The sequence below is a fragment of the Leptodactylus fuscus genome, chromosome 4 (genome assembly GCF_031893055.1).
Source record: "Leptodactylus fuscus isolate aLepFus1 chromosome 4, aLepFus1.hap2, whole genome shotgun sequence".
NCBI classification, from domain to species: Eukaryota; Metazoa; Chordata; class Amphibia; order Anura; family Leptodactylidae; genus Leptodactylus; species Leptodactylus fuscus.
Genome location: NC_134268.1, coordinates 216,776,898 through 216,802,072, shown reverse-complemented (window position 1 = coordinate 216,802,072; position 25,175 = coordinate 216,776,898). Strand labels below are relative to the sequence as shown.

At 42.7% G+C, this 25,175-nt stretch overlaps 1 protein-coding gene across 1 annotated transcript in view; it reads left to right on the top strand.

Moving 5' to 3' along the window:
* Positions 1–346: 346 nt before the first annotated feature.
* THSD7A (thrombospondin type 1 domain containing 7A) overlaps positions 347–25,175 on the top strand; it is a 172,536-nt gene continuing 147,707 nt past the window's right edge. Inside the window, exon 1 of the mRNA XM_075271807.1 lies at positions 347–969. Coding sequence (XP_075127908.1) covers positions 831–969 — 139 coding nt within the window. The 5' untranslated portion in view covers positions 347–830. The remainder of the gene's footprint in view (positions 970–25,175) is intronic.

The window sequence follows — 25,175 nt, the reverse complement described above, 5'->3', positions numbered from 1 at the left end:
TCTTATTATTTTTGCTTTTATTATTATTATTATTATTATTATTATTATTATTATTTTCTTATTATTTTTGCTTTTATGTTTATTATTATTATTATTATTATTATTATTATTATTATTATTATTATTATTATTTTATTAGTATTATTCTTTTCTTATTATTTTTGCTTTTATGTTTATTATTATTATTTGATATTATTATTGCTATTATTGTAATAGATTATTGCTGCAGTTTTATTCCAGTAAGTTGCTGTCACATTCCTTCCCCATGGCTCATCTGTATAATGACATGACTTAATCCCCGGCCGGCCTCCAGGTCTCCTCCATTCACAGCATTGTTTTAGTGGAGAAGCATCTGGGCTCCTGCAGTCATATGGATGTCAGCTTGCTCGCTTGCTTGTCTTGTGTGTTTTTTCTTCCTTCCACCCTCTCTCAGAATTTCCTTGTCTCTTTTTTTTTTCTCCTTTTCTCCAGCTGGTATAATTTATTCCTGCAACCTCCCAGACCAAGATAACCTGTTCAGTCAGCTGGAGCCCCCTGCGGACAGCTGTCTCCCTCTTAGCTGATGGAAAACTGCCACTAGCCAGTGAATAGAAGGAGGATGTAGCAGAGGCTGACAATACAGCAGCAGCCTCAGCATCAGCAGCACAAGCTCTATGCTCCTCTATTGTTCCTGGGTGTTAAATGGTTCTTCCTGCTCATCTGGCCTGCACAATAGCTGGAGAGGACTCGCTGCTGACACAATACACCGCTGAGGCTAACCCACCATCTCAAGTGGAGCTGTGCCCATTGTGTTCCAGCTGCAGCCACATATCCGCCTTTTCCGAAAGGCAATGGGTCTGCTGGGGAGAGGGTCCTCATCCTTCCCTAAATCCTGCTGTGGAGTCATGGTGCTGATCCTGGTGCTGAATCTATGGCAAGCGGAATCCCAGGGCGAGCAGGACAGCAAAAGTATCTATGTGTGGAAGACAGGTAAGTGGCCGCCTGCTCATACTGGGGCTGGTGGAGGTGTCATGTCCTGGGAGATAGGAGGGTGAGGGGTCAGGTCATAGGCTCTGATGAGGATGGATGGAAAGTTTTATTTGTCTAGCAGGTTGAATCCATCTATCTATCTATCTATCTATCTATCTATCTATCTATCTATCTATGACTCCATGCCTTACCTATCCATCCATTTATGAGTCTATATTCTGACTATGTATCTGATATCTGTGTATGAGTACATGTTCTATTTATCTATCTATCTATCTATCTATCTATCTATCTCTGATTTCTAGATAGCTTTCTATCTATTTATGTATTTATCTATAACTCTATCTATCTATCTATCTATCCATCTATTTATAAGTACATGTTCTATCTATCTATCATCTATCTATCTATCTATCTATCTATCTATCTATCTTTCTGTCTCCTATCTATCTATCTATCTATCTCCTATCTATCTATCTATCTATCTATCTATCTCCTATCTATCTATCTATCTATCTATCTATCTATCTCCTATCTATCTATCTATCTATCTATCTATCTATCTATCTATCTATCCATCATCTATCTACTGTATCTATCGACTCTTCTATCTATTCATCTACATATGTGTGTGGTATATATTAGACATGTATCTATATATTATAGACTGTAGACACATGGATGTATCTGTTGCTATACCTGTGCCATGTATATTTGTCTATTCATATACCATCTACCTACCTACCTAGACTCCCTTTAATTTATCTGTCACATCTATCTATCTATCTATCTATCTATCTATCTATCTCCTATCTATCTATCTATCTATCTATCTATCCATCTTTCTATCTATCTATCTATCTATCTATCTATCTATCTATCTATCTATCTATCTCCTATCTATCTATCTATCTATCTATCCATCTTTCTATCTATCTATCTATCTATCTATCTATCTCCTATCTATCTATCTATCTATCTCCTATCTATCTATCTATCTATCTATCTATCTATCTATCTATCTATCTATCCATCTTTCTATCTATCTATCTATCTATCTATCTATCTATCTATCTATCTATCTATCATCTATCTCCTATCTATCTATCTATCTATCTATCTATCTATCTCCTATCTATCTATCTATCTATCTATCTATCTATCTCCTATCTATCTATCTATCTATCTATCTATCTATCTATCTATCTATCTATCCATCTTTCTATCTATCTATCTATCTATCTATCTATCTATCTATCTCCTATCTATCTATCTATCTATCTATCTATCTATCCATCTTTCTATCTATCTATCTATCTATCTATCTCCTATCTATCTATCTATCTCCTATCTATCTATCTATCTATCTATCTATCTATCTATCTATCTATCTATCCATCTTTCTATCTATCTATCTATCTATCTATCTATCTATCTATCCATCTAATCACTATATATGTCTTACATATCTCTGTCTCTTCAGCTATCCATCTATTTATCTATATATCTAGATCTCTCTATCTCATATCCATCTATATCTAGGACTATCTATCTATTGTCCACGCTATATGCCTTATGGACTTCTGTTTGGATGGTCCACGTGACAGCTAGACTGCATTGCCCATAGGGCCCTATACTGTGCACTGTTTCGGGGTGTATGTAGCAGGATTGCTGGTTATTGCTGTATCTTCGCTGCCTTGTGGTACATAACGTGTTAAGTATCATGGTAAGATTTGCTGCAGCTCTTTATACCTTTATACACTTTGCATTGACTTCTGGGCAGCCGGGCTCATTGCTGGTTTTTAGGGCTGCAGAAACTTTCCCGTTGGCCTGATTTCTTATTTGACCACAGTGACAAGTTTGCATTTAGCAGTGACATAGATTTCGGAAATGAGGATCCTCCAGGACTTCATCTCTCGCTGTGACAGGCACAGTAGGCAGCCGCCCGCTACTCCAGCTCTGCATTGTACAAGGGTCTTGTGGTTGTAATCCAATGACCATTACTGTAGACATGGTTGGCTTTGTATAAGAGAGGCTCATGGAGCACAGAATGTATGACTGTGGGTGGCAGTGCCCGGGGTCAGGCTGTAAATGGCAGCAGGACCAGCTCTGTCCTGTCATTGCACAGGTAATACTGATATATGGGCTGTATTATAGTATACAATATATTGGCCTGATGCCATAAGGACAGATCCACTTACAATTACACAGATATTCTGCATTTTCCATATACTCAATGGGGCCGGCTCCAACCAAGGGCGCAGCAGCTCTCTGCCCTACTGATGCCAGGGCGAATGTGCTCCTTTGTGTCATGTGGCTTGAGGAGGGAGATGTGTTTTCATTGGTTTCTATAGCAGCTCAATTAGCACTGTGTGCACACAATGGGGAAATTTGCATAAAATGCTTTGACAAAGCAATGTGAAGGCAAATAATGGAGGCTATTACCGTAACAGGCTGGAACAGATATGAGATTTGACCCCAAATTAGAGAGTTGGGTAATGAAAGGGTGTATTGTAGTGCAACTGTTGCAAGTGGATTGTTGAGAAATGCGTTACATTGTTGCAAAATAGATGATTAGCCAGATGTATCAAGGTAATTAAAGGTTGTATTCCAATGCAACTGTTGCAAGTGGGATGTTGAAAAATGTGATACATTGTAACAAAATGTGTGATTATAATCTGAATATCTGTTACAATTGACCCTAAAATAGAGGCCAAGGTGATGAAAGGGTGTATTCCTGTGCAACTGTTGCAAAGAGAATGTTGATCAATATGATACATTGTTGCAAAAGGTGTGAGTATGTTGTTCATATCTATTTACATAGCAGTAGATGTAGCAGAGCTGACATTGCGCTTTGCCACAATCCCTTGACTATCACTATAGGACTGCTCAGACATGTATAATCCACTTCAGTTACAGATTCGGCTCTGCTACATCCATCCTTGGTTTTCTAAAGAATGTTGAAAGTCAGTGCCATGTTTAACTGTTCCCGTTCCGACTGGTTGTGCTGATGATGTTGCAGTACACAAAGCTGCCTTGATGAGCCGGGAGCCCGGAGTATATGTGACACAGACTGCTAAGCCTCTGTAAATTGGGTTAGCTTTCCATCTCGCTGATAGCACAGCTTATCACCGTAATGGAAGGTACTCATTCTTTGATTTGTCTTAACCCAGCCGTTGCCTCAAGGGCTTGTCGCTAGTCGTAGACCCGGTTGATGTGAATGTGATTACGAAATGGATCTGGGAATTAGACAGGCGCTCCAAGTGGGACCGGCGTGCACATAAAATACACAATCGGGATTCGTTATTATCACATGCTGTATGCGGTGCCTGGATAGATTGTTACTTACATCAGGCCTTTGTGAGATTCTGACTGGTCAGTAGGTCAGTGCCGGAGGATTGGCGGCTAAGAGGACACTGGTGGCCCCTTTCCATCCCATCATCTCAAGAGAACCCCATGGTGACCCCATACTACCTTGCTTTAATAATAAGGTGGTTCAGTCCGGACTGTTGGAGGCCCCTGGGCAAATACTTAATGGGGCACCTGGAGTCCTACCTATGGGATCTGACCCCATTTGACCCTATAGCAGTAGCAGTTGTACATGCCCATGGTCCTATGTGTCTTAGGCTCCATGGATGTTGGTGTGGTGATGTCATCAGCCTGCAAACCTTAAATATTAGGGTAGGGTAAAGGCTCCTTGGTTCCCTAGGTGGCAGAGATCTTGGGGCACGTAGCCTCCTTATTAATATATTAGGTCTTTGTGACGTCCTGACTACTGATCAGTATCAGTCACTTCTAGGGTCACAAGTACATCATCCAGAAGACCGGACCCACTAGTCACACTTCTGTCCTACTCATTGATAGGTTATACGTTATCCAGGCTTATCAATTGATGACCTATCCCTAAGATAGATCATCAGTTGAAGATCGGTGGGGGTCTGACTCCTAGGACCCCCACCAATCAGCTGGTTGAATGGACCACAGAATTGGGAGGAGCACTACAATCATAGCGCCATCCATTTGTATAGTGGCTGAGCTCGGCATTGCAGTTCAGCTTCAGGCCGTATGACCCACACCACATGGCCTATGAAATGAGCACCATTGCCCCTTCACAGAGCTGATCTGCAGGGGTCCCTGGACTCGGACCCCCCCATGGATAGGTCATCAATCGATAAAGTTAAGAAAACCCCCTTTAAGTGAGTACAAGTGTCGTCACCATAAGTCCATCCTCTGTAGTCCTTGATATCACTTGTAAGGAGTTGTCTAGTCTATATTGTATATTACCTGTCCTGTATAGGATACATTATTGCATATATTAGGTAAGAGATGCGGCGGTATAATGGGGCGCTGAGTTTATGAATGTGCCCTTGTGTCTTATGACGACGGGCTGATGTATAAAGGTGTAACGGCTGATAACAGGGAACACTAGATGATGTTCCATTAGCCATTAATGACGCGGTGAATTATGGCGTTCCCTACATGTCCGCGATGGTCACATCTGTACGGGGATTAGGTTGTATGTACAGAAGCTCCACTGACAATAATAATGGCTGTCGAGTCCTATGTAGGGACCTTCACAGCAAATCAATCTATGTCTGTTCTCTACTTATCAGCTACTTCTCCAATTTCTCTCCAAACCTAATCATCACCTCTTCCATCAAGAGGAGCCATTGTTTGCCGAGCATCAGCCATTCACACGTCCTAAATCCGATTGACCTTTGCCCACTCATGGGTATTCATTGCTGCCTTTAGTCCAGCGTGGCACATGTTAATTGAAGATTATTGTATCAGGGTCATGCTATCAATCTGATGGTCTGTACTGTTATCAGATTATCTCTACGTATATGGCCGCTATTGTAGATGCCGTAGAAGTTCCCACCATGGGAAACCCACCTATGACCACAAAGCCACCTTAGATTTTCACTGTGAAATGTTGCATGTCATCTTACAATCATTGCTTAAGGTATTATTGAGATTTTTTTTGCAATTTTATAGCGATTCGTGAGCAACCATAAGTCACCAAAATCACTGTACGTAGTAAGAATGCTCCCAGTCACAATTACTCATGACTCCTCGCTGTAGGAATGGATTGGGCATGGGGTTATCGAAACTAGAGGTGCACAGGTGTCTTAGGAGTGGTGACCCTGGGGTTTCTACATTCATTGTGCAGGGGAGCGACTGGGGTAAATAAATCCGGGGGCACACACTCCAATAATCTCCTGGATGTAGACCCTAATTGTCTCCAAATTCATTTGTCTTCTGATGGAACTGTGAGGTCCATTATTGTGTTAGACCATGAGTGCATTGGAGGATCTTCTAAGACTCAGCAGGGCCAAACCAACCCTGCCATTGGAATGGTACATTGGCACACACTCACCTGTATTTGCCCAGACTTTCTGGCTAGGGCGAACCTGAGGAATATTTACCATTTGGGCCAGATGCCTGAGTTGTAACACAAGGCACATCTACTTATTCCCAAGCCTTGTTTGTTACACGGTATGGTGCCCTTATGGATAGTGGTCATCAGGTCCCCCTAACCCTTCCCTTAAGTGGGTCCATTCTGGATTTGTTGTAGACACTCGGGTGGGAGCCTGTAACAAAGTAGACCCACCCTAAGTGATGGAAGCCATTGAGCTCTGACCTTGAATGGTTAAGAATGGATCCTGGAGGTTCTACCATCTCCAATATTTGGAGATGATCACCAATATTTGTGATATGGGTCAGATGTCTGGTCCATATCACAATGCCCATCTACTTACTGACTGGTCTAGGAAACCTCATTTGTCATAAAGACATATCATAGAGTGGTGGCTATATGGAAAGAAGGGCTTGTGGGGCTTGTGTGGTCCTCAGGTTCCTCTTCCCCCCTTTGGGTGGATCCATCCTAGACCTTTAGTTTGTTGGTAACAGATAGTAACAAGACTCTCTCGGTGATGGTAGACATTGATTTGTGACCATTTCAGGACTTCTCGATCAAAGGGTTGAGAATGGATGATGGGAGTCATTCTCCTTTCCACCAGGGCTTGCAATAGATCACATTTATATTTTTAGGCTTCGGAAAGATCTGCCGATAGTTCCATCTACTACATTGTGTTATCTCTACTATACGAATGCCTTTACCATATGGTGTACTCAGCACTTAACAACACATTCATCTCTGCTACATCGGTCTCCCTAATTACATCTCTTGTATGGCAGGTTTATTATATGTGACATTGTGTCCAGGTCCATGTCCAAGGGTCTGACAACTAAACCTGACAAATGAGTCTTCTTTTCATATATATCTTTATTATTACAATGTGTATACACTGAGGTTGATAGAGAATCACATTGTCCTCTAATAAGACACGGAGCATCTGGGCTATAAAGCCATTTGTCACTGTCTAATAGTCCCTCTGGAGGACCTCACGTCCCACTCCAGCCCTGTGCATGTGTTACTAAGGCCAGTGCACTTTGTCCTCCTGGAGCTGAAAGGGTCATGGAGGACCATTTGTGGCTTAGCCTGGCAGAATAGTCTTTGTATCACTGCAGGTCCAGACACATCCATAGCATTAAATCCAAGCTGCAAAGCTCATTTGCAAATTCAGGTATCATTTGTCATCCATAACTGAAAAGACCTGTCCAGTTTTATAGGACGGCTTCTCGAAAAAGTGCAGGCCCCCTACGTGGAGCTGATAGAGGAACCGAAGATGTCCGCTGTCCAAGGTGCTGAAATGTTTATGCAAATGAATCCATACAAAGAGCCTATAGAGCCTTGTGGGCAGATGGGGAAGTGTTTACTTACGTGTCCTCATCCATATGTATGAGAGGGAGACATTAATACAATGGAGAGCCCCCGGCCTCCTGCAGAGAGATAGCCATTTGGCCCACTAGTTTTAAAGCACAACTTTACCATAGATCATAGATAATCCCATCCTGTCCGCTGTCCTTGCACGCTCATGGCTTGTGATGCTTTACTATTTTAGGGTAATCTCATGATCGTCCCTATAAATGTGTCCTCCAAGGGTTGAGGTGAGAGATTCTGTTTGCCAACATCACACCATTTATGTGAAGGGTCTATAGATACTACCAAACTCCTTTGTGTGGGCTCCATCTAATACGCAGGGATGTACGATGGCAATTCTTATATTCTATGGAGGACATAATCCTTTCTGCCATCCAAGGTGCTGAGATGTTCTTGCAGAGAGATCTTTACTAAGCTATGGAGTTCTAGTATACAATGAGAGTTGTCTTATAGAGTAGCCCTGCCCTGCTGACTACAGAGGATGAGGTGGTGATGGGGTTGTTTGGATACCCTTCGGTACCCTTCTAGTTTTGGAATTATACTGATGCAATGCATTGGACCCCATGAAGAGCTCATAGAGGATTTCGTCCTCGCTGCTGTCCATGGTGCTGACATGGTAATGGGACTTGATCCATAGGAAAGTTCTATAGATCGGTGGTACTTTGAGGTCAATCTTATATGATAATAGATAATGTACCATCATGTCCTCATCCTTATGGACAGGTTACATAAGGTGCCCAGAATAGGCATTTAAAGAGACCCCATCAGTTCCCCATTTGGTCGGCTGTCCAAGGCGCTGAAGTAATTGTAGGTTGACCTTGTATTATTATAGACTTAGAAGTGAGTTAGACTTTGGTCTCAAGCATAGACCTTAGACAATATGGCGGCAACTAGGAAATGCATGCTTATTTACATCAGATGGACCATATGGAGGAGTGCATAGACATCCCAGATATTGCCACCTTCCTGTTAATGTAACCCATACTATAGGCACCTGGATGGAATTACAACCATTGGCTCACGTCTACTAGCATTCTACTGATGTCCAGGAGACTAATACTTTTATTCTTATATATGCACATTTTCTATTCTTGGTCGAGGTCCAAATTCATTAGCAAAAGATAAATAAGGAAGGTGGCGGAGCCTAGAAACTAGAGTAGCCCTGATCTTAAAGGGATTGCATCACCATGGCTGAGTTAATGGAACATTCGGAGCAAAATTTATGTCGAGCATTTCCTCACCTCTTCTGAGCATCTTTGTAGTATCCAGTACACTCTCTGGGTACAATTAGGCCTTCTGGGTGACATTATGCATCCCATGTGACCCCTGAATGCATGACATCACCTGAGAGCCTTCATGAGGATGCCCAGAAGAAGCGAGGGAAGGTCAGAGGTTCGCCCACCTCTACCAACCCTGTCCATACAAAGCTCAAGTTTACCATTCTATATACATGATGGGGATTTCGGAGAGTCGATGCCTAGATCCCTCCTCCATAGAGAACACATTCACGCCCGTATTTGCAGCCGCCCAACCTTCCCCTTCTATCTCCTCACTTTCACCTCTCTTCTTTGTCCTCTGCCCTTTTTCCCCTCCATTTATAAATGAAATTGAACTTTGTAATCTCCACCCTAATGGCTGGAGGACCATAATTTACAGATATTGCAGCCGGGGCTCTGCAGCCAACCTTTGACTCGTCTTTATTACATGGCGTGACATGGGGGCCGCGGTGATTGGTGAGGCTATATTCCTAACTTATGGCTCCGGACCGCGGCTTGTCAGAATTCAGGTTCATGAACTGATGAGAACATTCCTGGTGAATGTGATAGAAGACTCGCTGTAGGGATAGAAGAGGGAAATTATTATTTTTGTAGACAGTCACCTATTTTACGTTGATGTTTTTTATCTCTTGAGGTTTCAGGATCGTTTTTAAAATCCGATTTTCGATCATTTTCTAGCCGATTCTGATCCCGTTCGTGAGATGTGCTCGATCGCCGATCGGAAAACGAGCTTTTCCGATCCCGATCGCTCAACCCTAATGTTAGCTTTTCCTACAATGATTGGCCAGTAGCCAAGCATTGTTGGAACTAACGTGAGACCTCGATCCCGCCTAAAAAGATCGGGATCTAAATTCCATTCGCGATTGTGAAATTTGCTCCGATTCCGATCACTCAACCCTACTTGTAACGTCACTCGGACTCCTCCCAATTAAACCAAAGTATTAAACCTAATGTATTGCACCCAAAAGGTGCAATTCAGGGGCAAAAAACAAACAAACCAATCATGGACTTCCTAGAAACAGAACTGTTTCCGTTTTTAAGCTGTCAAGATTGGACCCAGTGTGCAAGTCACCCCAGTTCTCAAGATTGGTTCTCAAGTTATCTCCTATCCTTTGGATGTGGGGTAACTTGTTCCCACTGGGATACCCCTTTCAGAGTAGTTTGGAGTAATGGGGAGTTTCCCGTTGGCATGAGAACTGGGTTCCTGGAACAGTTGGGCAACAGTGTAACAGTTTCTGGTGTAATGGTATCAACTAAATGTGTCCATTTCTGACACCTAAAAAGGCAGGTGCTAGGTGGAGACTTCAAGCTTGGGGGGGGGTATGCCAAGTCATTATCTCAAGTGTCCCTTGTTATGTAATAGCGTTCCTGATGATGTCACCGTCTGAGCAGTGAAGTCTTGTTACCCTTTCCATCTCCCTGACAACCTATTTCCGAAGAACATCTGGTCGCCTGTTGTATTTTACAGACAGTATTGTCACAGAGGAACGCTCGCACCTGCAACGTCTCAAGATGTCTCTGATTTAATCAAGAAGGTCACTTAAATGACTTTGGTGTAAAGACTTTTTTTGCCCGAATCCTTCATTATTAATGTAAGAGCTACTTGCTGACCGCAGCGCGACGACAGTAAGTGAAATGCAGGTTAATGAGAAACATTGTAGAAGGCCCCAAAGGAGACCCAACGTTAAAGGCCTTGTATACAACTGAAGGTTCGCTACGTTGTTGCCTTTATCCTTTACAGCTATGGATCATTCAAGGCCTGGTCTAGAAAACCCAAAATATACCTTCTTGGCAAGTTCAATGGGAGGAAGCATGAAGACATCCACATGGTCCATGGACAAGGATGTCTTGGTGCATCAACCAGTTGAACTCACCAAAAAGGTTTCTACTTGCCAAAGTGGAGAGTAGCTACAACAAGCACCTTCTTCTGGATGACCCAGCATACCCATACGTTACACAGTCATACTACTGATTTCAATGGGCACCGTGTAATGCTACATTTGCCCTATGGGGGTGCTGCAGGAGAATAGAACAATCGCCATCGAGTTCACCTGCAGTCTTAAAGTGCTCAGCCTTTAAATGATCATTTTGGAAAGTTAATAATGATACTCAACCACCTCTGAATATTATATCTGTAACTGGTCCCTGCCATTTCATAGAGAATTCAAAGGGGGTCTTCAGTCTTCATGAACTGCACTAGAACATGGAAAGACTCTTTGTACATATGTTTGCAAAGAGTGTTAACCTTTAAGAGCTCCTGCACAGGTCCTGACCACTTGTGGCTAGAGATGAGCAAACTGGTTTGTAACAAACTAGATTCATTAAGAATTTTCCAAAATTTTCTGGTTCGACTGAACCCTTGACCATTGGGGTCTATAGCCTAGGAGTCACTAGTATAGTCTGGGGTCTTCTCCGACCCAAAGTTATAGTAAAGGGAAGCAGAGGAACGAAGGTCTGTAGCAGGGAATCTGTGCCCACTGGTAATGGAAAAGGAGGCGACAAGCCAATAGTTCCCAATTAAGAGCATTTATTGAAATGAGAATCATCACAACGCGTTTTGGGACAAACACTGACCCTTTCTCAAGTGCAAAAATTACAGATGAGGTCGGGCAATATATTCACCTTACCTTGATGCTAGTGGACTCTCTTGTGGTCCTTTTTGGTTGTCTTCTGGCCACCTTGGTGACCACTGAGGTTTGTGATTGGACCTCAACACGTCAGCTAGAGAACGCCGATCTTATAATGACTAACGTGTAAAACCGTCATGATGTCGCCTCACCCAACGTGACTAATGAAAATGTGATTGGGTCTCAGTGGTCTCTTGGGGTGTATCCATGTCATGGCGGGTTCACACAAGCGTCAAGATATTGAGTTGTCCCATGTGATTTTTGAGGCTCAATCTCCAGCCTCAGTGATTCCTCTGGAGCCCATTAGGTCCCCCAAGAGGATGGAAGATGACAGACTAAGCCCAGATTCTGCAAGAGAACCCCATAGAGCTGCAGGAAGTGTTAATTATTTCTCCGCACCTCTCATGAGCCTTCACTTATTATAATCCAAGGTTTGTAGAGACCCCACAGTATAATAATAGCACATCCAGTTCCGATGGAAGAATTTTGGTCAGATATTTCACCCATCTCTATGAGAGACAGCCATGACATAGGAGCTCTCGATGTGAAGAACACCATGGGTCTCCACACCGCCTGGGCCATGGAATTTTCCACTATTTCCCGAAGGGTTACTGTAATATTCAGAAATATTCCGCTGTCTAACCTGAATTTCTAGAACTCATTTATCTAGATCTGATCTCTTCCTCTCACCACAAACCTACAGAACATTACCTTACGTACTGGAAGACATCCTATAACTCTATAGATGGAAATTACCGGAAATCTCCATTACCTTCTCTTCTATTATCTGGCAGTACAGTCGGTAGTGTAGGAAAATACATCTTGGCTATTTGTACATTTTGGATTCTCGGTGGCTGTGCGCTGCCAAATTATGCTTTAAATATTAATGCTCCACCTCTAGAAGATATTTCTACAGCTGAGGGGGCCGGGAAGATCTGACATTGCAGTTTTCTCTGGCTAGGTGTAGAGTTGCTTTGTTCTCGATGTGCAGATGTGGCACATATCCTTATTAAAGATATCATTTAACATTGTTCTGAAGTTTTGCAAAAACAGGACCCCCCCCCCAAAAAAAAAACAAAAACAAAAACAAAAAAACACCCATCTATATAATTCATAGTGGTAAAGATCTCAGTACTATAATAATAATCAGGATAAAATATCTTATTCACTCATTGATGTAGATCTAGGCTAATACCATATACATAGCAGCTCCTCCTCCCCCTCTCCCAGAGGGAAATCCCAGCAAAATCTTAAGGACCAATAACCAACAGAATTAAGCACAAGGAAATATCTAGACAGCTGTCTATGGTTTATCTATTTTGATAGAAAGAAATGCAAGATATAGATAATTATAATATAGCATATAGTTATGCAGGGCATATGTGGAAACTAGAAGAATAGACAGATGGATAGATAAGTAGATGAATAGATACATGGAGGGTAGGTAGATGGACTCATAGATAGATAGATAGATAGATAGATAGATAGATAGATAGATAGGAGATAGATAGATAGGAGATAGATAGATAGATAGATAGATAGATAGATAGGAGATAGATAGATAGATAGATAGATACATACATAGATAGATAGATAGATAGATAGATAGATAGATAGATAGGAGGTAGATAGATATGAGATAGATAGATAGATAGATAGATAGATAGATAGGAGATAGATAGATAGATAGATAGATAGATAGATAGATGATAGATAGGAGATAGATAGATAGATAGATAGATAGATAGATAGATAGATTGATAGATAGGAGATAGATAGATAGATAGATAGATAGGAGATAGATAGATAGATAGATAGATAGATACATAGACAGATAGATAGATAGATAGATAGATAGGAGGTAGATAGATATGAGATAGATAGATAGATAGATAGATAGGAGATAGATAGATAGATAGATAGATAGATAGATAGATAGATAGATAGATGATAGATAGGAGATAGATAGATAGATAGATAGATAGATAGATAGATAGATAGGAGATAGATAGATGATAGATAGATAGATAGATAGATAGATAGATAGATAGATAGATAGGAGATAGATAGATAGATAGATAGATAGATAGATAGATAGATGATAGATAGGAGATAGATTGATAGATAGATAGATAGATAGATAGATAGATAGATAGATAGATACATAGACAGATAGATAGATAGATAGATAGATAGATAGGAGGTAGATAGATATGAGATAGATAGATAGATAGATAGATAGATAGATAGATAGATAGGAGATAGATAGATAGATAGATAGATAGATAGATGATAGATAGATAGATAGATAGATAGATAGATAGATAGGAGATAGATAGATAGATAGATAGATAGATAGATAGATAGATAGATAGATAGATAGATACATACATACAGTACATACATAGACAGATAACTAGATAGATATCCCTGATAGATCTCTTCTTTCCTGTACAGAATAGATGTAGAAGTTCCTTTTGGACACAACTTGCTCCCTGACAATAACTTTTGGAGTCTCAGTTGTGCGCTGTAACATTTGTAGCTTTATGTTGTCTCCTCTTGGCACGCGTTTCTCGGTGCATCTGCCTATTAATGTCAATTAAATGGTGAAACCAAGATATATGCGGCACTGATGATCCCTATGAAGCCATTAGGCTGGAAGATGCAAACTTTGATTGAAGCTTCATCCGGCAGAACAATCACTTGGGAACCGACACTGAATCTCTCTCCTACTCCATGAACTGCAACAATACAGCGTTTATTGTATATTCTCATTGGGAAATCATCCGGATAATTCCATTGAGATCACAAATAAAATGCTGACTGGGATGGTAACAAGCTGCTTAAAGCAACAGAACCCACCGTAACGCCAGGATCGCGAGGTCTCTTCTATGTACAGTCTGGTGTATAATAAGTATTTGCCTTATATATATACTAGCTATGGACGGTGAGTAAACACTGGAAAGGTCTGAAACGCGCCAGTCAATGGTCTTTACCTTTGTATAACACAGACTTTGGATGTTTTTATACAATAAAGAAGGTAACTTTTAGAAGTCAGTACTGAAGCTCGCCAAGGTCTATAAGTAGAGACCAGAATAGTCTGAAACGCGTCAATGCCATGGTCTTCTTCTTTGTATGACAAGGTCTTTTGATGCATTTGTACAATAAAAAAGATAACTTTTAGAAGTCAGTTGGCACTAATGATGGCTGTGGTCTATACGTAGAGACCAGAATAATGTGAAACGCGTCGGCCAGCGGACTTTCCCTTTGTTGGTCTTTTGATGTTTTTGTATAATAAAGAAGATAACTTTTGGAAACCAGTTAGTACTGAGGCTCACTACGATCTGTGAGTTAAGACTGAAATTGTCCGAAACGCGTCAGCACGATGGTTTTTACATTTGTATGATTTGTAGTCTTTTGATATTTTTGTGTAATAAAGATGTTAACATTTGGGAGAAGGCAATTGCTTCTGATGCTGACAGTTGTCTGGGTAAGGAGCAGATGGTCTGAAACGCGTCGGAACAATGGTATTTTGATGGGGTTTTTTTTTTTAAAATAAGTAATAGGATAGATAAATGAATAAATAAATATAACCTTTAGAAGCCTGTATGCACTAATGATGGCTGTTGTCTATAGGTAGATATCTGAATGGCCTGAAATGCGTCAGACACTGGTTTATCCTTCTTTATGGTCTTTTGATGTTTTTTGTGCAGTAACAAAGATAGCATTTGGAAGACAGTTGGCACTGATGCTAACTAAAGTCTGTGGTCCGAAACGCGATAGAACATTAGTCTTTCTCTTTGACATGCACTACATTGTAATACTGATACTGGCTTTGGTCTATGATGGATTGAAACGCGTCAGTATACTTTTCCTTTGTCTCATACTTATTTGATGAGGTTTTAAAATACAATGATAGATATGGGTTTTTAGATGACGTTGATCTTCTTTGGAAGGTAAATAATTTCTCACATGAACATGCCCCAGCACAGATGAGTTTGTGAATTGTGCCCAATGACAATCTGAGCACTGCTACATCTGCATTCTGGGCACTGTATGGAGACGTCTGCATTCCTGTGCCTATGTTATTGCTGCCCTGATTAGTCTGCCCATTCATATAATAGGGATAATTGCATAGTGGGATGTAATCTCGCGTTCTCCTCGCAACGTGCCGCTCATTATATGGAGCCTGGCATAGAAGCGGAGGCTTTATACAAATTTGCAAATTAAGATTGTCGAATAAGCAGAGTAGAGAGGAAATCAACCCTTTAATCTAATTTCGTTCTCAGTTTCGGAATCTCCGCGTCGTCTTTAGCGCACTTGGGGTAGTGAACATTGAATCTAATTCTTCATATCGATCATGGACTCTTTGGGGTAGGGAAGTATATCCAGCCTGGAGGTATTAGAAGCTTTGGCCTGGCCACCATTGAGTCCACCACTTTGGCCTGGCAACCATTGAGTCCACCACTTTGGCCTGGCCACCATTGAGTCCACCACTTTGGCCTGGACACCATTGAGTCCACCACTTTGGCCTGGACACCATTGAGTCCACCACTTTGGCCTGGGCGTCATTGAATCCACCACTTTGGCCTGGCAACCATTGAGTCCACCACTTTGGCCTGGCCACCATTGAGTCCACCACTTTGGCCTGGACACCATTGAGTCCACCACTTTGGCCTGGGCGTCATTGAATCCACCACTTTGGCCTGGCCACCATTGAGTCCACCCTTTGGCCTGGGCGTCATTGAGTCCATCACTTTGGCCTGGGCGTCATTGAGTCCACCACTTTGGCCTGGTCAGGATTGAGTCCACCACTTTGGCCTGGCCACCATTGAGTCCACCACTTTGGACTGGGCATCATTGAGTCCACCACCACTATTGCTTGACACTTTCATAGTAGATTCCAGGCCGACTTTATCATGATTGGGTGTGAATGTTGTAGCAAGCGACATACTCAGCCCTTCTACATCTTCGCTGTCTAATAGGATGAGCCCTAGCATTCAGACTGCAGCATCTGCAGGATCCAGGAAGCTATTCTTGGTGCAGCTCCAGGGGGCACAGAGGTTACTCTGCGGCTTCTTCTCTGCGATAAGATGAACTGTGGATTGAGTCCCTTTAACATAAAATTTTCATTAGGAAGATTATATCCTCCGTAGTCTACTACACTCTCAGTAGGATAGATGATAATGATCTGCAAGTCATCCAGGGTGGGGGATAAGGATGACTGACGTGAGTGTCTGGTGTGGCGCGTACTGAGCAGAGATAGACATCATCACATTGGTATTGATATTCAATTAGAAAGTGATTTCAGGAGCCCCCGATGACTGCACCCACCCCTGGAGCCCTGCTTACTGATGGATCCTGTCCACCTCCTGCTGCAGTATAGTCATATGTGAGAGCAAATGCTCATCCAATACATTCTGATGCATGAATAGAATGCAATAACTGCAGTAAAGACTGACACTTGCTCAGCAATAGCAAACAGGGAGCTGTGAATTTAATTAGGTGATTTGTAGCTGTATCTGAGTCTATAAAAAGTTGAGTGACAGATTTCGCTTTAGCTAAGACCATAGTTAGCTCAGTAATGTGTTGTATATATTTCTGGGATATTCTAGATGATTAGAGAAAGTTTACACAGTAAATGTACAGGTAGCCATCAGTGCGTAACTCTTAGGCCACTTATAAAATACAATACACAGCCCCTCGGCCTTAGTAATGGCCAGCATTGGCTTCTATTTTAAGCGGTTTGCAATCAGGTTTTAATTTAAATGAATTAAAGGGGACCTCCACCAACTGCAGCTCTTTAGATCCTCCAATAGGCGCCCCTTTACTGATTCTGGCACAGTTGGAATTTTTTCCTTAGTCCCCGCCATTCCCGAGCAATCAGTGCTATAAGGTTCATCACCCAACATGTTATTTAGTCTCTCTGCTATCAGATGGGCGGGTCCTAGACTATCTTCTCCAGCCTAGAACCGCCCACTAACAGTAGAGAGTCTAAGGAGCTTAGTGAATACGGAAACTATCAGAAACAATAGCTCAGGAATGGTGAGAGCTAGAGAAAAAATTCCAACTGCGTCAGAATCAGGGCAGCAGACCCTATTGAAGGATACAAAGAGTTTTTAGTCATGAAAGTGGTGAAATTTTCCCTTTAATTAAAAGAGACATTTCCTTGAAGAAAATGAATATAATAGTGTTTTTGCAGCAGATGTGCAGGCGGAGCTTTCTCCTATATATCGCTATTTATGACATTGATTTGTGTAATTGACACCATCAACATTAATATATTATATGGCACAATTAGGCAGCGCAGCGTATGACATCAGCGAGCGCGCGGTAATCATATATTGTCCCAGGATTATTATCACATCGAGCGTCTCCGGTGATATACGGCTTTTTATATTGAGTCAACCTCTCCTTACATCCCCATGGCTTCTCCCTTGTGTCTCCTTTCTCAAGCTTAATGGTGTGACCCCTTGTTACAGGAGATATTTGCCGCTCGGAGAGTCGCTTCTACTGCTGCTTATTTATGGCTGAATCTCCTTATTGCTTCCTCGGAATCTATAATAAGTCGGCGCTGGGGATTTTACCTCTCGCTCAAGTCTTCAGAGGACATTTAAATCTGTATTTCTCAAAAAGTTCAAAAAGATTGTACAATTATGTTATAGCGAGGGATTTAAAGGGGTTTGCAGGATTTTTTTTATTGATGTTTTATTAACGGTGGTTTGGTAGGAACCATCAGCAGAGCCCCGGCCCTGCCCCGCACCCCTCCTACAAAACATCTAATGGGCAGCAGTACTGTCTGGAGTCTCTGACATAGCGTAGTCTATGGGAACATGGTCAGGGGTGTATACAAGGGGGATATTGGACCCCATGCATTATACTATGTAGGGGCCACTGAGGGGGCTTTATACTATATAGGGGCAGTTTACTGTGTAAGGAGAGCATTATACTCTGTATAGGGAGCTCTGGTCCAGGCTTTTTAACCCAACATTTTCTAAAATAAGACGTGGACCGCATATCCATGATATACAGAAAAATATACAAGGTTCTTGGAATCCATTTTGATCATGGTGTATAAGCCCACTAGACACCTCACGGGACCCTAATGGATGGGGTGCTGCATTTTAACCCCATCACTGAAACATGGCACCCTCATAGGAGAATGACCCGGACCCCCACCAGTATCCCTGCTGATAAGCAAGGCCCCCAGGCCCTGTGGCCACAGCACCCAACCAAAGCTCCTGCACCATGTGAACAGTTTTCAAAAAGTTCAACTTCCAATATAGTTTCAGGCCAAGGACCAACATGCCGTCTCTTTGACCGAATAAGAGGAGGGTCGGTACCAATCCAAAACCAAAGCAAAAATATTGGGCACGCCCAGAGCATTGTACAGGTTTACTGCCACATATAAGATTTCTCATTCATTTGCTAAAAAATTAAGGAATAGGTTTTTTTTATTCATAATATAATTAAAAATTCTCAATATAACTTCATCCTATGTTACTGGCAGACATTGGCCATATTAAGATCTGTCATAAAAAGCGTAAAAAGTTTTCTCGTATCTTCTTCTACTCACAAGTGGAGTGTGTATAAGAACGTCCTGATGCGACGCACATGCCGGCTTCAGCGCCCTGACCGGGGAGAGTCCATGCACGGCGCCACCATCTGCTCCATCAACTGTCACTATCGTAAAGATACAAATACTCAACATTTACATTCATTTACATTGAAGAAGGTTTTACCTTGTACGGGGACGCGACTGGTGATGGGCGACTACTACACCTTCGACGTGCCAGGAATGCTGCTGTGCAGGAAACATACAGAACCCCAGAGCGAAAGTATCTCTGCAGCTTTTCATTCTCTGGATTTGGTTCGGATCTAAAATTTTCCATCACTTTATGTGATGCTAGAATAAACCTTTATATTCTCCTCTCCTTTGGTCCAAAGGACTTTCTCATACTGCAGTCAAAATATAAGAAATATTGGAACATAGGAAATGTTAAAAAATGATCTTCAGATCAGACTATTTGTAAGGCACCTGGCTGCTGCAGAAGCTCTCCCCCACTACCATTTTAACTATAGGATTAGGAATGTTTTTGCAAATGAAGGTTCATTTCATGCAGGGGTGAACCTAGGGTTTGTGCCGCCTGAGGCAGACATGAGAAAGCCGCGCCGGGGTGGAGCGGGGGCGGGGCAGAGCGGAGGGGACGGGGCCGAGCGAGGGGGCAGGGCGGAGCGAGCGTCGTTAGCAGGCAGAGAGCAGGCAGGGAGAGGACCTGCTCTCTGCTAAGCATGAGGGGCGGCCGCTAGAGCAGCGCTGCGTCCACATGGCCGTGCCAATCCACCGCTCACTTCCCGTGCCAGGCTGCTGAGACGGTGACGCTAAGCCAGTCCAGGACAGCTTCTCCTGGACTGGCTTAGGTCAGCAAAAATGCCGCCCTCCCCCTGAGGCCCCGGCATAGCGCCACCTGAAGCAGTCGCTTCAGGTCGCCTCATGGGAGGTGCGGCGCTGATTTCATGCTATTTGGATTTGTGGGGCAAAACTTACAAAAAAGCTAACCCTCCTGTACTGATATAGGCAAGTTTACTCCTATTATGACACCTTCCGTCCAGTTCTCACATCTCTATACCACCCTGACCCCTGTATACAGTTCATATGTACCGTTCAGATATAAGCACGATTAATCCTATTATGCCAGCTCTCGTCTTGACCCTCCTGTATACTGTCTATAGGCACCGTACAGATATAGGTCCGTTTAATCCTATTACGACAGCTCCATCCAGATCTCTGACACCCTTTGTATGAACATGATACATTGTTTGCATTACCAGTCGCAGATGAGACGTCTGATGAACACGATATCGATTCCTCCTTTCTGCTCTCGGGGATTTATGCACTGTCACAAATTCAATCAAAAGTTTCAAAATTAAAAGAAAATGTATCAGCATTTAAGTCTGAAAATCCCCTCAAATCCCCCTATAAAGGATAACATGTGTGTCTGGTCTGTGTCTATGCTCACGTAGGCTGATAATAGTGGTCGTGGCTCGGTGGGGATGTCGCTACAGAGCAGATACAAATATTAAATATTATTATGATATAACTGGGGCAGGAGGAGTCATTGTTAGTCTATGCCAGTGGTTCTTAACCAGGGTCCGATCAAGCACTAGGCCCTATGCACGGTTCATTTTGTATACCAGTAAAAAATATACACCTAGGTCTTGAATTTGGAAAAAAATCCTATTTGATTTATCACTAAAGAAGGGTCCGGTGAATGTGCAGATGAGACTGGTGGGTTCGGTACCTCAAACAAGGTTAAGAACCACTGGTCTATGCAGAGCGTTAGTCTCCCGGTCACCCAACTTACATACAAGTTACATAGATCCGTCCCTGTCTTAGTTTCCTCCACCTCGGCCTGTTCCGCTTCTGTCAATTTTGCAAATACTGTATCACTCCCTAATTTCAATGTAACCTCTATGGTGACCTCTCTGACTATTACTCCATGATGTCCACATGACAGACCACATTAAAGGGCTATTCCCATATCATGGATCTATCCATGATAGCTTATGTATTTTCCTCGACATATTGCTTCAGAAATGTTGCTTTGTTTGCCTGCTCTGTTAGATTATCCTCCCATTGATTGCATAGCATTTCATGGTCCACGACCTGTATCTGATAAGACAGGATGTTGCAATGAGCCTCTGCTCTCTGAGGAGGGGGGGCAGAGTTTTACACTGTTGTATTCATCTCTATGGTTAGGACAATGAGTTCATCTAATTGCAGTTGGCTGATAAAGGCTCAGACAGTGTGTTTATCTCTCTATTATATCTCTATGTAAACACAAAGATAATGCTGAGTTTACTTCATTGGAGCATGCATAAGATTTTTTTAAATCAAACTTGTGTAATATAATATACACTCACCGGCCACTTTATTAGGTACACCTGTCCAACTGCTCGTTAACACTTAATTTCTAATCAGCCAATCACATGGCGGCAACTCAGTGCATTTAGGCATGTAGACATGGTCAAGACAATCTCCTGCAGTTCAAACCGAGCATCAGTATGGGGAAGAAAGGTGATTTGAGTGCCTTTGAACGTGGCATGGTTGTTGGTGCCAGAAGGGCTGGTCTGAGTATTTCAGAAACTGCTGATCTACTGGGATTTTCACGCACAACCATCTCTAGGGTTTACAGAGAATGGTCCGAAAAAGAAAAAACATCCAGTGAGCGGCAGTTCTGTGGGCGGAAATGCGTTGTTGATGCCAGAGGTCAGAGGAGAATGGCCAGACTGGTTCGAGCTGATAGAAAGGCAACAGTGACTCAAATAGCCACCCGTTACAACCAAGGTAGCCAGAAGAGCATCTCTGAACGCCGCACAGTACGTCCAACTTTGAGGCAGATGGGCTACAGCAGCAGAAGACCACACCGGGTGCCACTCCTTTCAGCTAAGAACAGGAAACTGAGGCTACAATTTGCACAAGCTCATCGAAATTGGACAATTGAAGATTGGAAAAACGTTGCCTGGTCTGATGAGTCTTGATTTCTGCTGCGACATTCGGATGGTAGGGTCAGAATTTGGCGTCAACAACATGAAAGCATGGATCCATCCTGCCTTGTATCGGTAACGGTTCAGGCTGGTGGTGGTGGTGTCATGGTGTGGGGAATATTTTCTTGGCACTCTTTGGGCCCCTTGGTACCAATTGAGCATCGTTGCAACGCCAAAGCCTACCTGAGTATTGTTGCTGACCATGTCCATCCCTTTATGACCACAATGTACCCAACATCTGATGGCTACTTTCAGCAGGATAATGCAATGCCATGTCATAAAGCTGGAATCATCTCAGACTGGTTTCTTGAACATGACAATGAGTTCACTGTACTCCAATGGCCTCCACAGTCACCAGATCTCAATCCAATAGAGGAGCATCTTTGGGATGTGGTGGAACGGGAGATTCACATCATGGATGTGCAGCCGACAAATCTGCGGCAACTGTGTGATGCCATCATGTCAATATGGACCAAAATCTCTGAGGATGCTTCCAGCACCTTGTTGTATCTATGTCACGAAGAACTGAGGCAGTTCTGAAGGCAAAAGGGGGTCCAACCCGTTACTAGCATGGTGTACCTAATAAAGTGGCCGGTGAGTGTACATTCACTGTGCGTATTATTTGATCTGCCTTTATATTAGACTAGCTGTTACCAGCAACTTCGTCTGCGGTGATTTGAGAATTGGGTGAATACAGATTTGTTAAATGTTTGCGTACTTGAAAAAGTGGAGTGGATTGCTTTTCATTTCCTGGGTATTTGTGTTACAGTGAAAGTGCCAATCTGTACGAATGGTTTTTTTTTTTTTTTTGAGTGATGCTGTTGGAAGATGCTGCTTGGACAGTGTGATTTTCTCTTCCTGTATTTGTGTGTGGGCCCAGCCTGTGGGTGAACAGAACAGTAATTTAGAAAAGATAAGATAAGTTGCATATGCCTGGACAGATAGGATGGAGGAATGTGTGTCTTTTTCACATGTAGGCATTGCAGACATGGCTGTAAGAGGTAGGCAGTATTAGGATGTTATTCGGGCACAATTAGTAGTTGCTTTTTGTGGAGGAACTTAGCATATATTCAGGGTGTAGGTGCTAGTGGCCGGAGGAGTAACTGAGGGACAGGACACTGTGGGACCCGCTGCAGACAGCAGTGAATGAAATGTTCCGGGCATCTGCATGGAAAGGCTGTGGTGGAGGAGGGAAGAGATGATCAGGGCTGATTTGATGTGGAGTCACGGTTGACCAAACAGTGTGTGTTTTGCAACTGAGTGCTGTCCCTACCTGTGCCGAAAGCATGGAAAGCCGGAGGATCGTTCAAGAGGCTCGTATGACGTCGAGTGCCGCGGGCCAGGCTGTTTGTGGGAAGTAGTGGCGTCCCAGATAACAGAGCATACATAGGAATTGTGCGTATGGCACCTTTACTGCAGTTTAGTTGCTGTCCCTTGCCGATTGGTGGCGCGGGGCCGTATTGTGCTGGTGTTCAGCAAACATGGCGTTCCCGGAGCGTGGGGAAGGTAGGCTGCTGAAGTATGTGACCCAAAACTGAGTATGAACGGTCTGAAAATATCGGTAAATGTCATTCAGTGGGGTTAGGGGTTACCTGAGAGGTGACAATACAGAGTTTGTGAGTGGAACTACTAAGAAGTGTGTGTGATTGTGGAGCTGCAGTAATCTGTCCTGTTTTTGTGACCCTCCTAGCATGAAGCCATGTCCTTTAGCCTCCAAAAAAGTAGCCTATATTTCAATCCTGATTATAAAGTATGGTTGTGGAAAATTTGAGCAAAATCCATTGAGCCGTTTTAGCGTGATTGTGGAACAAACACCCAAACATCCAAAAACACAAACATCCAAACACACAAACACCCAAAGACAGAAACATCCAAACACACAAACTTTAGTAGGATTTCTAGTAATCATAATAAATAATCTCTCATGGTAAAGGCAATGTCTATGTCTATTGTGACACTTCATAGTCTCCTGTACATCAAACAGTCAATGCCGCCTCCCCCAGCTTGTAGAAGAATCCAGGAAGGGAGAAGAAGAGATAGTAGGCAAACTGGTGAGACAGGGAGATAGGAAAAACACTTTAAATAAACTTTCCTTCACTTTTGTGGGGCTGTAAAACACAGCACAACCAATATTGCAGCTAGTATCCCCAAAAATGATTATAGAAGATAAGTGTTTTCTGGCATACATGTGAACATGTCCTAAGTGTGTCCTCATATATTTGCATTCTCCTCTGATATAAGTGGAGTAAGTCACCGCTACCCCTCTATATATGGAGCTTCAAAGCCCAGATGAGTTTTTTCAAGGTTGAGGAGCCGCTATTTTATATACATTTTCTCTACATTTGGAAATTGCGGCTGCCTAAAGTAGTCCCAGCTGAATGTTCCACTTTCATATCTCTAGTCTTCAAGGGCTACACAGAGGCCGTCCGCTCAGAAGTCTTCCTTCTGTACATTATTTGATCTGTGACTCTCAGTGAAAAAGCTTTTATGATGAGATCCGTAGAAAGTCTTATTACGGCTCGACATCGCGGCAGAATCTAAACGTGTCACTCCGAGCCGCTCACTTCAACATTGCTCTATTCTATCTCAGATGGAAAATAAAATCCACAGAAGGTAATGGAGAGAAGGATCTGTTCTATAATGTCTGGAGGGAAGGAGCTGCTTAGAAGGTGGATCAGAAGGACCGATTCTGCGCCAAATAGGGTTGTGTCCTGGCCCGACTGCGGGGCTAATAACCTGAAATAACAGTCTCACGGATTCGAGGTCACTATATGGGGTCCCTGTATGGCACGGCGTTCTTCCCAAGAAGCAATACCGTAACAAAATCTGGCATGCGATGGAGGAGCCATATGGAGTCATGAATTTTCAGATGTAGGTGTGTGCACAGTTAGAACCATCCCCTTGTTGACCCAGGCCAGCACCTACTCTACTGAATGATGGCGATGATCATCTCCAGGAGAGTGGTGGCTC